A 16,951-nucleotide genomic window follows, 5' to 3' on the forward strand; every position below is an offset into this window, starting at 1 on the left:
TTGGCAGACGACAAAATGAACGTTTTACCATTTAGCATCCATTCATCGCCTCGCCCCTTCCAGCAATATCACGTCTGCAGACACATCATGTTTTGTGATAGCACACTTTAACCACTGGCAATATTCCAGCAATATCACGGCGGGGGACACCAGAAATGGGTTTGCAGCAGACGACACAACCACTGAACCGCCCCGGATTAAGTTTCGCCGCTTTATATCACGGCGGGGACACCCAGAAATTCCATTGTACATCGCCTCTCGCCCTTTTCCACTGCTACCCGATCACCGTCGAGCAGCCTCGTAGATACCAGAAATGGATTGGGTACGTTTCTTTGCTTTGGTGGTATACCTGTTTTACTATGACACAGCAGAGAATACATGTTACAAGACTGACTCATGAGGAATGGGCTTCTGACGTCATGAAATCAATAAATATATTACGAAGGTCCCTTTCCGAAAAGAACATATTTCTTATATTTAAAAAGTAATGGGTAGCGTGTTAACTTCGTCTCACTTCTATAGGGAATCAGTCTGTTGAAAGTAACAATTGGACGTAAACACGACATTATAGTTTCCGTTGTAGTTGTCCGCCAACACAAATTCTGAAATAAATGGTGTGCGGTCCTGTCTGACTCCAGTCATGGTCCAAGGGAGGTAACTCATTAATCACTTCTCCAGACGATGTCTGCCATTCGTCACCACTCGCCCCTTTCCGTACAATAACACGAGTGGGTCACACATGGATGTCTGCATGACAGACAATGGAACACCCAAGGAAGTGTAATCAGCCGAATATTATTTAACGCTATGATTAATGGTTTGTTTGAGAATGTCAGTGTACTGGTCGAAATATCACAGTTTGCAGAGGATGGAGCGTTATGGAAACGGTCCGGCAATTTTGACGCTGTCTTCAATGGCATTCAATAATCTCTCTATCTTGTACACAATTGGGGTTTGAAGATTTCAGCTTCTGAATCATCTGCAATCATTTTTACTCGGAACAAGATTCCTATTATTTCAAAATTAGTTTTGTGTAGTCCTCATTTGGAGTTTGTGGATAATGTCAAATCTCCAGGACTCGGGTTTGATAAGAGGCATACCTGAAAGGCAGCCAGGTAATCAACAAGCATGTGTAGTGATATTTCAATTTCACACATGCAACTCGCACACCTGGCTGTTCTACCAGCAAGTGCCCCTCCAGACAAATAGCGATAAGTGACGATAAAATAATGATATTTGTTAAACAACTTTTTTATTCAGGTGTCCAAGATTATGAAACAAATCACCAGAGTTGGTCTGTCGATCAGAGTTGGTCTGTCGATTTCATGTGACTGTACAAATATCTCAATCTGGTTTTGTTGCAATTATTAGATTTTGTGTTTGTGAGCATTTCATCGGTCTCAAGTGAAATCAAAAGGACTGTAGGCTGTCTGAATCAGAACTGCACTTAAGTCCTAAAACTTCTGAGACGTATTTTCAGTATCAAATGGGGTGCAGACAGGAAGTGTTTATTACTGTTATATGGTGCCCTCATCAGATCTCGACTTGATTTCAGTTGTCTAGCCTGTGGATCTGCTTGTGCCACACAAGAAGCAAGACTAGATGTTGTCCAGTCAAAGGCACACGATTATGTCTTGGAGCGTTCAGAACCATCTCTGTTGAGGCTTTGCAAATTGAATCGGGTGAAATGGCTTTAGATCTCAGACGCGAACCGTTAGAAATTAGATATATGTTGAAATTGAAATCTTTTGGGCTTAAACACAACTGTGTTGGGAGATTGAGTTAAGTAATTTCAAAATCCTTGGAAAGATGGTATGGGGCCTTATGTTATGCGTTCTCAGATAGCTGCTTTACTGTACGTCATGTTGTCATAAATGCTACTGCTCTGTCTGAGAAGCCACCATGGCTGCTTGAACTTCCATCAGTTTATCTTCATGTACTGGAACAGGTGAATAAATCCACACCAGAGGAACATCTCCAAAGTTTACAATGGATAAGTTCTATGCAGATTTACACTGATGGATGTAAGTTTCCAGTGTCCGTTCCTGTTGGTGCAGGTGTCTTCCTTGCTAATGAAAAGAGACATTTCTATACGATTAGCTGATCCGTAACACGACATGAATATGTTCAGTATGTTCTGCCGAAATCACAGCAATCATTGCAGCATTGCGATGGGTTCATTTTAAAGACCTGGTCAGCGGTCATTTTCAGTGGTTCTGTCAGTGCTCTACAAGCAGTTCAGGCAGGTTCTTCCTCAGCGAGGCAGGATTTAATCAAATTTACTCGACCTTTTTAATGGCAAAGATCTTTTCGATGTTGAATTCTCATACCTGCTCATGTTGAACTACTTGGAAATGAGAAAGCTCTTAAATTTGGCAAACGCCAAACCTTCTGCTGATTATTCACCGTCAGTAAGGTCCATGCGCAAACGAAATGGTAACAGAGATGGACCTCATTCTTAAAAGGACGCCATCTCTATGACATCGAGCCTTTTGTAATTAAATTGCACTTATCTCGAAACAATCGGAGAGAAGAGGTTCTTTTAACCCGACTTCGTCTTGAGCATAGTGGTCTTGGTGCATGTCTCAGTATTATTAATAAAGATATCTCTGCGTATTGTGCAGTGTGTAATCAACCAGATATTGTTGCGCATTCTTCACCACATTCAAAACATGTAAATCCACGTAAGGCAATGGTGGAATATATCTTACAACCCTCCATATTGACCTCTCATTCACTGGACTCTTTTGTTCAAGGAATATCGTCCGCCATGAAGTGCAGAAAGTAATTCTTGCTTATATTATAGCCTGTGGCAGCTTTTCTATTTGATAAATTTTTAGAAATTTAGCAAACTGTTATGATGGGCAAGGTGTAAATTGGCCTAGATGCCCGAACACCACTTGAAATTTATTTTCTGATAATTACAATTGTAACAATCAATCGATCCCAACCAACCAACCAACCGACCGACCGATCGATCGATCGAGATCCATCCATCCATCCATCAGCGGAATGGGGTCGTCGTGTGGCCGACCGTTCACCACCAACTCGTCTTATGCCGGGACACGGAAAGGGATGAGTGGTGAGGAATAGGATTGCAGAGGCATGGTCAAAGGGAGACAACTTTGAAAGCCTTACGAATAACAACGGAAGACACGTTCTTCAGTGCGATTAGAGATGAAACTTCATTGTAGATGTCCAATGAAATAAAGTTTATTGCGACATAAAGAGCTTACAAAAATATAAATATTTTATATGATATAATATATAATATGCGACCTTTCAGGTGGAGACAAGCTGGTGTACCTATGAAACGACGACAGTCAACATCCGATAGCAAAATGTATCCTCCAGCTGGTTTAATTTTTAAAATATTAATGTCGCAAAAATGTAGGGAACCAAATCCCCCCCCCCCCCCAAAAAAAATATATATATATATATACACACAAAAAATAAAAAATAAATAAAAAATAAAAAATAAAATAAAACAGAACAAAACAAAAACAAACTAAATATGCACTTACAATTAAAACAAAACACACGCAAACAGTATAGCTAACGTAAGGCCTTTCAGCATTCTTAGAAAAATTGGGGGCGGTGGCGTAGCCTAGAGGTTAAAGCGTTCGCTCGTCACGCCGAAGACCCGGGTTCGACTCCCCGCAAGGGTACAATGTGTGAAACCAATTTCTGGGTGGGGGGGTGTTTTCCGCTGGAATTACACGAATTGGTCACGAATGATCCTCCAGAGGTGCCAAATGCTACAGATGTCTCATCCACAGAATATGGCCGTTGCTGCATCTCTGATTCACAGCCACAGCAGGTAGGGCTACTTGTACTTTGCCACTTTCATCAGACTAGTCTTGACCATCAGTACGACTAGGAGTTAGCCCGCCTCCTAAATGTCGTCGAAGATGTGTCGCCTGAAACAACAGGAAGAAGCGTGGGTCATTAGACACTGACAGAAACTGTAAACAAGAGCTAAAGTATATGCTAGAGAACCCATGAAGATCCGGGTTAGAATTGATCTTCAGTAACCCATGCTTGTCGTAAAAGGGGACTTACGGGATCGGATGGTTGGTTGACATATGTCATCGTATCCCAGTTGTGTAGATAGATGATCATGCTGTTGATCACTGGATTGTCTGGTCCAGACTCCATTATATACGGATCGCCGCCATATAGCTGCAATATTGCTGAGTACGGGCAAATTGTCCAGGTAGATAACAACGGGGTTTCGTTCAACAATACAGTGTTATGTTTCTTACTAAGAATTTTGAATATATTCCCGTCTACCTAAGCGAATTTAAAGCGTCGAGCCTTTTAGAACAGATCTGCCTCAAAGATTCAGCGAGGGTGAAGAACATCAAAGAGGTGTGAAATACCGAGGTGTTTTAAGGCGCTTCTTTCAATTGTAAAGCGTCTCACATTTCGTCAAATGATTCGGGAAGAGCGAGTGAGTGAGTTTAGTTTTACGCCATACTCAGCAATATTCCAGCTATATGGTGGCGATCTGTAAATAGTCGAGGCTGGACCAGATAATCCAGTGATCAACAGCATGAGCATCGATCATTGGTGATCTTGTGGCAAGATTTTCTCATTTGAGTAAAAACGCACTAAGTCAACAACATAATGGGACACGATGACCTAAGTCAACAACATAATGTCACAAGTTGATGTCACAACCTCTGTTGGGACACGATGACCCAAATCAACCAAATCAGCGAGCCTGACCACCCGATCCCGTTACTCGCATCTTACGACAATCATGGGTTGCTGAAGATTAATTCTAACCCGGGTCTTCACGGGTCGATTCAGGAAGAGAAGAGGTGAAATGGGGTTTAACATCGTACTTGTGAATATTTTGCTCATATGACGACGTGCATGCGTGTGTATGTGTATGTGCGGCTGCTTGTACTAGCCCAGACTTAAGATGGTTTTATAGTGCTAGCTCACTGAGATACCATGCCGCAGTGAAGCATGAATACCCAACTCAGACACATTATATTGACTCCGAGCCGACCAGTCTTTATTATACCCATTAATGCAGAGCACCAGTCAGGAACCAACAAGTACCATATTTTAGCGTCTTTTGGTATGACTCGGCCGGTGGTGGAACCATTCGGGAAGAAACATTGATTAATGAAGTATAACTAGTCCGTTTGCTGCAGAATCGTACCTATGAAATAGCAAATAAATATACATTCGAAAACAACACATCATCTTAAATGGCATGAAAGTTTAACATTTATAGTCCACACCAGATCGTAACTATAATTTCAGACATGGGCATGAAGAAGGAGAAAAGTTGTGCAAACGATCATGTAAATGTTCTTTTTTAAATGACTGTTGTAACAAAGGGGTATGCACGATAAACAGAACAGCTAAAGGTATCGCGAAACACTTCCAAGTCTCAAAACTTCTAGTCTGAAATAGCTTTCATTGTCACTGTCATTCATTCTAACGGAAAAAAGTAACCGTGCATAACATGGAACGGTATTTGAAAAGTTATAAAAATAACCCTTAATATACATGTAGCAAAGCACATGAAAATGCATGAAAATCGATGTCGCGTATTGCGCCTGACACGTGCACTTTGTACACAATGAACTTGCTCACTTTTCGCATCACATCCTTGAAAATTAAAGACGGTTGATTATTCATGGCAATCTCGCAGACATCCTGTCCCCTATCGAGCAGGTTTCTCCAGACCTATCCCTATCGAGCATTGGGATGAAATGGAGAGACGTTTACGTAAAGCCCTGAATCAGCCATTGACGTCAGGTCAATTGGGACATGCGTTGGTTTAGACATGGAACAACATCCCTAGACCTTTCTTCAATCGCTTAGTGTCGTCTGCGCGTCGTCGTTGTCAAGCCTGCGTCAACGCCAATGGCGAACACACGATATGAATTTTGTACTGACTTTTGACACCACATCTCTTCAAGGGCGTGTCTCGATGCCTAGAGTCAAATCGTACAAATTTCGATATTATCCTGTTAACCAGTGATTAAGGAAAACACCACAAATCTTGTTATTATCTTTTTGCATTAAATATGGCATAGCATCATGTAATGCACAGTTGCTTTATTCAAGTATCTGAGACTACACCCACAGCGTGTGTGTAACGATCATTCGTTGGTGGGGTAGCCTAGTAGTTAAAGCGTTCGATCGTCACACCGAAGACCCGGGTTCGATTCCCCATATGGTGCAATGTGTGAAACCCTTTTTTGGTGTCCCCCACCGATATTGCTGTAATATTTCTAAAAGCGGGGTAAAAGTAAATTCACTCACTCAAGGTGGCAGTCAAAAAAGGTCTTTTTCCCTATGATGTCGAACAATATTTCTGAAGCTCTAGCCTTTGGAGTGTAACAAGGGATGTGAATTACTCAACAAGAGCAAAGCCTGTCTTGAGTCTGCACATTAGCAGTGTATCTGACTTTAACGATCATAACAAACGTGAAAGTCCAGACTTACAGCAGTGCTGGATGGTATGTGCGAATTTCTTATATACTGAAAGGCAAAAGAAATGTCGTAATATTGGAAATGACATTTAAGTATCAATGGAACATTTGAACCTATTTTTTATAAAAATAATACACCACTGAAATGCAGTACCGACTTTCATCAGAGAAGATAACCCCTCTCTCTATTGTCCCCCACGACAGTTTTGCCGCTGTTGTGTCCACTTGGATACGTTCCCGGCGGTGACGTTGGGTGAATATGGGTCTCCTGGCAGGACATCGACAAAACAGGTTCCTGGCTTGGAGACGTCGCCGAATGGTAGGTCACTGACTGGTCGCTGGTGGTTTCCTATGGTCACCCAAGCTGTTTCTCTGGCCCTTGCGAATAGGTCTTGCACGTGTTTATGGACGATATGACGGTCCAGGCGACGTGTTCTTACACGTGGTTGACCACTACGTGCACGGTCATCAGTGCTGCTGGTGGCGTTGTATCGCACTCTAAGACGTTCTATCGTTCGTACGCTGCAACTGAAGTCATTAGCAATGACTCGAGCATGTTGACCAGCGTGCAGACGTCCCCAATAGCTTGTTGTGGTTGATCTCTCGTTAACCTAGTCATAGCTGCTGTGTTCAGAAAACAAGTGAACGATTGCCATTCAAGCCGGCAATTTATGCCTAAATGCATTTATGATGCACGTGCATCTCGATTTAAATGTTATGTTTGTGGGAACTTTTCCCTCTCCAAAAAAAAAAAAACATGTCTAAGTTCAATCTCAAACAATACTTTATTGGGCAATGCAGGCTATACGACCACGATTCATGTTTCCTCAAACTTGACTTCTGGTGTATATTTAAAAAAATAGGTTCAAATACTCCATTGATACTCAAATGTCATTTCTAATATTACGACGTTTCTTTTGCCTTTCAGTATATAACCACAAACAAAATGTACATGTGTTGATTTTAACAGACTGAAAGGAGTGAGTGAGTTAAGTCGTACGCCGCACTCAGCAATATACCAGCTATATTACGGCGGTCTGTAAATAATCGAATCTTGAACAGGTAATCAAGTGATCAACAGCATGAGCATCGATCTACGCATTAGGGATATGATGTCATGTGCCAACCAAGTCAGCGAGCCTGACCACCCGATCCCGTTACTCGCCTTTTTCGACAAGCATGGGTTACTGAAGATCAATTCTAACCCGGATCTTCACGGGTCCGGACTGAAAGAATACCAGAAGGTGGAATAAGTGTTGTACAAAGCCTGACTATGTTTAGTGGGTTAGCCTTGTGGTTAAAGTGTTCGCTCGTCACGCAGAAAACTTGGGAACGAATCCACACATGGGTAAAACATGTGAAGCCAATTTCTGGTGTCGCCTGACACGACATTGCTGGAACAATGCTACAAGCGGCGAAAACTAAACTCTTAGCCAACAGACGAAAAAATCAAAGTAAAATGATTAAAAAACAGATACTCACTCTGTTACACAATCAGGAGAAACATGGCCAGAATCAAGGTAAGTCTTTTTTTTATAGTTTTTTTTATATTTGTTCCCATGGTTACAAAGTCAATAACAAGGGTATATGGTAGCAACAAGCACAGAAAAGGTGAAGATACATTGCTGTAGAGATGTAATTAGGAGATAAACCTAGTGTGTTTGAAAATCAGAGACAGGCTTACTGAATTGATGGCGACTAAATATTTCAAAATATTTAGTCGCCATCAATTCAGTAAAGCCTGTCTCTGATTTTCAAACACACGAGGGTTATCTCCATTCTACCATGAACCATTTAAAATCGAACTTCCTCGCTCTGCGGAAGACACTGCGTAATCCGGCATGGGACGAGAGGCGAATTGAACTCGTCTGTGAAGGGAGCGGTAGGTGCCGTTCGTATATTCTGTCCAAAGAAATCAAACTACTGTTTATTCAATGCAATTATGTAATACCCGAGATCTTGGGGTTTTTTCATCCCAACTCCACACGACTAAAACCAGCCTATTCCTTGGAACTTTGTTTTCATCGTTTGGGACTGGACTGTGTCCAAGCGTGTTTCAAAGTAGATGAACATAACAGTGACAACTTTGCGGGGTAGCTGGCAGAGAGCAGAATTATTTTGTGAACGATGCAACGGGATATGATGGAGTATGTCTATGAGTGGCATAAATGTGGTGTTTCGCCAGACCGTTAGATCTATCTTGCAAATTTCCCATTCTAAACGGAATTAAATATACCATTTACCAGGTAGGTAAATGTTTACTAATGTTTTGCTGCATATTTTGTATAGATAGGGATGTATTTTTACAAGGCTTTCTGATTTATATGTTAGATATTGTTTTGTTTATGTTTGGGGCTGTGTATTGTAATTGAGTTTGAATATTTTTATAATAGAAGGTAATATGATAGTGAGGTTCCCTCATACTTGGGGGTGGGGGTGGGGGTCATATATATTGTATTTTTCGAGTTTAAATAAATGTTTTATCAGCATTTCCATCACGTCTGTTGTGTGGATATTAGTCATGTTGGTGGTCAAGCTGAAGTAGTGCGGCAGTGTTCTATAGGTGCGCAGTGAAGCGCAATGAAATCAAACGCATTTTTAATCCAAAAATTCCCAATTGCCTATGTGGAATATTCGAAAGTCAGCGTCAAAATCCATGGAGTTGTTGTTATGATCCGCCATCATTGTGGTCAAACGGAAGTAGTTCTCACAATAAGATTTGTTAATGCGCGGTGAAGCGGCCTTACAATCAGATGAGCGTCAATCCACAATTGATGCCGTCTGATTTTTCTGAACAACCAATCAGAATCTAGTATTATCTTGATTCATGGTAGAATAATAATTAGTTGCTGAATATTGGGATGAGCGAATTCCATTTAAGATTGAATTTTTCGATTTCTTTGTTTCTCTTTGAAATAAATTTTTCTACAGAAAATATCTCTTTTAATACATTTTTATAATTACTGAATTTTGGAATTGATTTTTTTATATTACATAAATTGATATGTTTTCTGGCAGAGATAATGATTTGATTTAGTAATACATCATTATGCAATGTACCAAACCAAATCAAATATTTTGTGATGTTTATTTTTCGTGGTAAATAGTTATTAATCCAGAGTTCTAGATCATTCCAGAATTTCATGCTTTCACAGCATTCCCAATAAACATGACAAATGCTCTCAGAAACATCATTGCAAAAACTACACAAATCATTGTCAATCAGGTTCATTGTCGATAATTCTTTTTTAGTATAAATAACTCTTTGCAAAAATCTGTATTGAAAATCAAGAAGTTTAACGTCTTTCAATCCATTTCTATAGAAGTTTGTACCAATCAAACTCACAATCATTGAATATAATTTCCCATTTAGTACAAATTTCAAGTTTATCATTTTTAGAAATCAGCTTGTCATAGAATATTCTTGAACGTTTGGAGAGCTTTAACATATTTCTTTGGTAAACATTGATGTATAAAGTGTAGAAAGGAATGATTCTTGTCCTTTTAATAACAATTTTCCAAATATCAGGTAAGATGTGAAGTAGATAGTTATAGTCTAATAGTGTCCCTCTTATTTTGTATTTTATCTTTAACTTATCAAATGGCATAAATCCATGTTCATCACATAAATCCTTTACTGTCAATAAGCCCTTATCCGCCCAGTGAATAATAACATGGCAAGGGTTTTATAATTATGATTGAGCCATAATGGTTCTGCAAGAATGTAATCGATATTGTCAGAATCAGCATTGAACTTTTTGCAATAATTGTTCCATGCTTTTAAAACATCCTATAAGGGTTTTCAATGTTGAGTATTTTGTCAATATTTGCTCCATACTTGAAGATATCATTGTAAGGTATATTACAAGGATTATTGTCGGATAATTTTTTACAGTAGAGCCTTAGAGTGGATAATTTTAGAGCTTCAATAAATATTTTTATATCTACCATACCCAGTCCCCCTTCAGTCTTTAATCTTTTCATTGTGATTCTTTTTATTTTATCATTTATAACTTCCAAATGAATTTGAAAAATATCTTTTCAAGGGATTTAATAAAGTCATCTGGAGGATTGGGCAATGAACTGAAAATATGTACTAATTTTGAAAGAGCTAATGTTTTTATGACAGTGATTTTTCCTATCAATGTCAAATGTCTTTTTCTCCATACTGCTAATAATCTGTGTATTTCTTCCAGTCTTTTTCTTGTATTAATCACTCATAGATCAGCAAGGTTTGGGGTAAATTTGATTCTCAGATCATCAAACTCTCCATTATACCATTCAATTTTCAAACTTTTACATAATATTTCGTCACTGCCTGCCTTTGAACCAATCCAGATAGCTTTAGTCTTATCTATATTTATTTTCAGACCTGACATCTTATAAAATGTATTGATTGTTTCTATAGCTGCATAAAGTCTCTCATCTATACCATCAAGAAATTGTCATCTGAGATTAACAATATTGATCAGAACTGTGATAAGGTTAAACTTAAAATAAGAGATAGTTTATTCATGGAAACCTTTCTTATGAAAGTTAGAGGCAAAACTATCTCTTTTGCATCTTTTTTGAAGAAGCAAAAAAATAATAAGACTACTGAATTGGAAATGAAAATAAAAGACTGTGAAGACAATATAAGGAAAGATTTCCAAAATATAGATGAGGCCATGCTGTCAGAACTTTCTAAACATAAGATGGAATTAGAACAAATAAAGGAAGAAGAAGTAAAAAGTATTCAGATTAGAAATAGAATTTTATAGTATGAAGAAGAAGAAAGACCAACCAAATACTTTTGTAATCTAGAAAATTCTTCAACTTTTTCTAAGCAAATCTATAAATAAAATTGTTACATCTAGCTCCAAAATACCTATCATTTTCAGAATATTCTTCAAATTGTTTCTTTTAGAATTTTCTTAACCAAATTACTGTATTCTGGATGAAGCAATAACGACGTATTAAATTTCCAATAGCCCCTGCCTCTTTTCTGATTAACAGTGTTTGAGAGGGTTAATGACATAGCTGAATGGTCGGTTTTATGGCCTGGTACGATAGCAGAATCCAAAGTTATATCAAACATATCATGAGAAATCAGGAAAAAATCAAGTCTAGCTTGTTTCCTTGGATTCTTTTTCCACCATGTATATTTTCTAGTATTTGTGTTCAATTCCCTGCAAACATCAAAAAGGTCATAATTTTGTAAGTTTTCTATGACAATACCCCTTGATTTAGGATTATTTAAATGTCTGTAATTTTCTAAATCAAGTGAAGGGTCCAAAACAAGATTCCAATCTCCAACAATTACTAATGAATCATTGTCAAGAGAAAGTATATTTTCAAATAGCTTGATATAGAAGTTAGGATCGTCATTGTTTGGACCATATAAGTTTGTTAATGTAAATCTTTTGTCTTCAACAGTAATGTCTACAATAATGAAATTGCCATTTTCATCTTTGATGATTCTGTGGATAGTAAGATCTACATCATTATTAAAGAGTATTGCCACTCCCCTGGCGTTAGATCTAAAAGGTGCTATGGTACTTTGAAGTCCCCATTCATTTCTTATAATATTGATGTCATCTTTGGCTAAATGGATATCTTGTAAACAGATAATTGAGTAATACTTTTTCCTATAAAAATTCATAACTTCCCTTCTTTTGTTTTTATCACCTAGTCCTCTACAGTTTGCTGAAATCATTGTTATCTTTTTGATATTATCTGTAGACATCTCAGAAAAGTATATAATTAGACATGAAGTAAATCAAAGTATAAACTGGGATGGCAAGGCAGTGGTTTGGTTGATTTTCTAAAATGAGTGTATGCTCAAAGTATACATTTGCAGAATTTAATTGGCTTTTGTTATCACTCAAGCTGAAATTAAAACAATTGAATTGAGAATGAATACAATATGAGAAACCGTGATATACATTCAGTACCTGGGAAAATTTGAAGAACAATGTAATTTGAACCTGATGGGAACCAGTTTTAGTCAACAACTGAGGAAATGAAATAAATAAAAAAAGAAACATGAAAAATATAAAACAAAAGAAAAACCGGGGCATGCCCCTTGACTGAATACTCCAGATATAAATAAATCATCCCAAATGTGGAAAATAGATGTCTACTGGCAATCAATATCACTCGTGGTGGAGATAAGTGTTATACAGTAGGAACACGGTACTCGGTACTGACGGTAGAACAAGCTAGCAGGCTTCAATGAATAAAGTTCACACTCAGTCAAAGTCTTTGCAATGCAAATACACATCTGCAAAATAGAACAGTAACACTCTCAATACGTACCTGCTGATATATTTCAACATATTCATCTCATCAAGGTATGTCTTGCATCACAGAATTGAAAGCAACTAAGCATTTAAATGGTCTAAATATATGCCCTCGTCATTACTATAGAGGTCAATGGGTTCTAAACATAAGGGACGCCACAACACTCATAGAAATCTGACTTCACCAGTAAGTTCTTTTTACAAGATATGTTACCGTTGTTTTTGTTCAAAACATATGTATCGAAGAAGCGCATTAAGATGGTTATCGATTCATATGACTCAAAATTCCGATCGTATAATGAGACAGTGCGTCAATCCTACGATAAATGACAGCAACAAACAGCTGATCACCTGTAATAGACCAAGGAAACACTAAACATCATTGTATGATACAACCCGCCCCGCAGGCTACATGTTATTCGGTCCGGATATGACACCACAGAGCGAGTCTATTTTAAGGAGCAATCCGTCCCGTAACATCCTAGCATTACATCATATCCACGTGACTGCAACACAAGTGAGTGAGACTGGTGTACATATTGCGATGTACCATCTTTGAGGCATGCTGTAGAGTGCCAGGCTACCAACCTCAAGTAAGTCACTGAATGCTGTTGAAATATGAAAGTAATTTGTTTCTACCTGAGCTACAGCACATACTTGTCTGTATAATTACGTGTCTGTCTTGTGTCGTAACATCCTGTTGAATGGAGGCTGACCATTCACAATGTTTCCCAATCAAGCTCTTTCTCCTTCACCGACCATAATTTTAATATTATGGCACTGAGAATGTTTACCTTGTAGGTTTCAGCCGAGACTAGTTATCCCTAGTCATTCCCAGTGTATTTGAGATACAGGTAACGACAAATTTGTCGGATATGTGAATAACTAACGATTTGGATTTTTGGTTGTGATTCACAAGTCGTAAACACTCGCTAATGTACAATGGACTCTGTTTTTAGTTGGAATGCTTTATACTTATGACAATGTTCTTTTTGGCTTTTACAAAGAGAAATAAATAATAGAAAATGATAATGATAAAATTTGTTACGGAAATTGAGTACTATGCTAGTGACAGGGCCATGCTAGTGACTCCAGGTTTTTCCAGTCATGCATGATCTGGTCTGAAGCCCATTCTCATTTAGTGTAAATGTTCGCAAAATCCTTTTCCTTGCCTCCCTTTTTGTATGACCCTTTGAATAAGAATGAAAAGTGAATGTGTTTGTATTTCAGATTGACACGGCGTGAATGTGATGCACTTGACCAGTCAACCTTGGAGGAAGAAGATGAGGAAGTGGATGATGAAAGGCCACTTCATTAATTGGTTGTGACAAGGATGGGCTGGACAGCCATGTTCTGTTGTTAGAATAATAGCAATACATGAAACGTATCCCCCAAAGTGTGTAAATGTGTTTGTCAGTGAACCAGCAATATGATTGAGCGTTGGGGAAATGAAAGGATGATAAATTCCGATAAATATCGTGCAACAGCTGTGTACCGCGTCCGTACAACTAGCTAAATTAACTACAAGTACATGGGTCATGATGACTTACGAATTTGATACACGAATCAAATATGGGGTGAATACATTTTACTGACTCCTCCTTCACGATGGCAGTTTTGGAAAAGGCTTTTGACAATCTGTATGATGAACTGGTGTCTCGTCTTGATCCAACTGAGTATGTTCTGGACTTTCTATATGAAAGAAGCTGTTTGACGGATCTTGTTTATGAACGCATACACGAATTCAAGGACAGGAAGGAACAATCCAAACAGTTGTTGGATGTAGTGAAAAGGAAAGAACATATTCCTGAATTCATAGAGGCGCTGTCATATGAAAACAGCCACACAAAGCTGGCCATGAAGATGAAAAATGAAATTGAACGGTTAGAAACATTCAGAGGAAGATATGACTATAGTGGAGACAATAAAGTCCTGCCTGATAATCACTTGGCCTATGAAGTTGGTAGGGAAGGTGTGGAGCTGACTGAAGGTGTCCCCTCAACAGAAATGGATGTCACCTTAATGTGTGAGAAGGTGTTGCCCTGTAGGAAGCAAATATATGGAGAGCAACATAAATACGTTGTCGATAAAGGTCTGGCTAGTATACACATGGAATTGGAAGTCAGTTTGGAGGGTGGTGAAGAGACAGACAGTGTCACTTTAAGAGAATGTTCTGAAATGGATGTCACGACTACTTCTGAAGAGGGACTCCTCTCTCTTCCGAAGCATCCTTCAAGAACTGATATCATGACAGGGAAGCATATTACTCTCACTAATATCAATTTCAAACTAAGAATATTGTCAAGCGACGGAAAGAGTCACAGTGGGCGTCTCCAGTTTGATGAGGTTGTGACTTGGATGAGATGCAACTACCGAAATGATCCCGATGTACTGTTTCATATGTTGGACGCTGAAACCGCCAGACTGAGAGTCTTTCATCAGAACCATGTGGACCAAACCGACACGCTGTCTCTAATGAACGACCTGGTCAACCGTCTTACACACCCACATGCAGGTCAGATGATGTTAAATGCACGGAGAGCGTCAGTATTGGCCATGCAAGGGAATCTGATTCAGGCTCTACATTTGATCCGATCTACTCGGTCCCAAGCAGAGTTGATCCAACCTTGCAAAGACACCGGCGCAGTTGTCTACATTGAAACAAACCTGCTTCTTCAGTGGTATGAAATTCATCCGAGTGAGGAAATAAAACAACACCTCATTAACAATTGTAATGAAGCAATTGATGTCCATTTCGCCAATGCCGCATCTCATATCAAAGAGGACTACACCCAAATGTTCCTTCTGAAAATGGCTTTTTCTTTTCTTGGGATAGGTTGTTTCCTGGGACTTGTACCATGTCAAGTCAGCTCAGGAGATATCCAAAATGCAGAACAGTGTTTGAGACATGTTGATACCAAGGGTCTGTACAACCGACATTCAATGTTTCTCTGTTTTGCCAGGGCAGTCATCAGTTACCATGGAGATGACATGCCGACTGCATATGGATTTGCCAAAGAGGCAAACTTGATTGCAGAGACTTGTGGTTTTAACACAGAAAATGAATGTGTGAAAAAGTTTATGGTCCTTTTGTGTAGCAAGTACAGTAAATTGATAGGGGCACCTGATCGTGATACCAATGGTGTAGATACCTTTGCAGTGATTTTACCTCAAGTTCCTGAAATTCCTGCATTGGGCCCTGGTGCCAGGAATCTTCAGACATATCAGCGAGACATCAGACCTGATATACATCAAGATCTTGTGCTTCTGGAAATGACAGTCAGTTCAAGGATGTGAACAGATGGTGAATGTTGATATCGACAGTACCATAGAACCGAATACAAGTTTCTTTTCTTTGTTTTTGTTAAAGCGATGGTCTTACGTGACCTTAACTAAGCTCATATTCCAACAATGAATGTCAGATCAGTGCATATGTGTTTGTCCACCTTCCGCCAATGAGCACCATATCAACAGATCCTCCATGTACAATCTAATCATTATTATTAGAAAAACGTTACTACCTCAGCAGTGGATTTACCTGATACCTCGGAGCCGCATCTCTCATCAAATTCGTTATTACAATGATGTAAACATTCAACATGTCTTGTTATTTGGTGTCACAAACAGTCAATTGAATTTCACAGCACTGATTGTCTTACTGACTGACTGAGTTTGGTTTTACGCCGCTTTTAGCAATATTCCAGCAACATCACGGCATGGGACACAAGAAATGGATTGTCTTACTGTACTTGTATAGAGATTAGTGATATTAATTATATACATCTAATTAGGTATACATTTTTTTGTTTGTTGAAATACAACTATCACCGTTATAGTTTGGAAAACGGGTTATATGCATTCAATATTAAGATGTAATAACTTTGAAAACTTTGGATAGTATTATTCCCACTGGTTTATACTATTATGTGTTTTATCATTTCCGAAACAAACCAAATTTATTATTATGTTTATGTGTGGTGGTTTGTTCAAAATGCATTTAATATATATTGAAGTTACATGTTGTATAATTTTGATGATATTTATTCTATAAATTTCCCATCAGATGGATTCTTCGTGTTTTTTGTATTAGAACAGTGCTTTTTGTTGCTAAAATTATACATTTATATATTTCATTTGTAGTAATCAACAAGCACTTCTTGTAATTGTATATAAATAAACTAGCCTGCCATTTCTGAAATGTAACTTATA

The 16,951-nt window shown here is 38.5% G+C and overlaps 1 protein-coding gene across 1 annotated transcript; it reads left to right on the forward strand.

Annotated features, from left to right (window-relative positions):
• Positions 1-13,234: 13,234 nt before the first annotated feature.
• LOC124272272 lies at positions 13,235-16,536 on the forward strand. Its single transcript, XM_046707440.1, has 2 exons — positions 13,235-13,335; positions 13,973-16,536. Exon 2 carries the CDS (start codon positions 14,351-14,353, stop codon positions 16,037-16,039), a length of 1,689 nt encoding a protein of 562 aa, XP_046563396.1. The 5' UTR covers positions 13,235-13,335; positions 13,973-14,350; the 3' UTR covers positions 16,040-16,536.
• Positions 16,537-16,951: the final 415 nt, after the last annotated feature.

The sequence above is a fragment of the Haliotis rubra genome, unplaced genomic scaffold (assembly GCF_003918875.1).
Source record: "Haliotis rubra isolate DU_JTF1 unplaced genomic scaffold, ASM391887v1 Scf168, whole genome shotgun sequence".
Taxonomy (NCBI): Eukaryota; Metazoa; Mollusca; class Gastropoda; order Lepetellida; family Haliotidae; genus Haliotis; species Haliotis rubra.

Excerpts from the sequence above, each read along its gene's own strand:
- LOC124272272 (XM_046707440.1), top strand. The coding sequence starts at position 14,351 with ATGGCAGTTTTGGAAAAGGCTTTTGACAATCTGTATGATGAACTGGTG.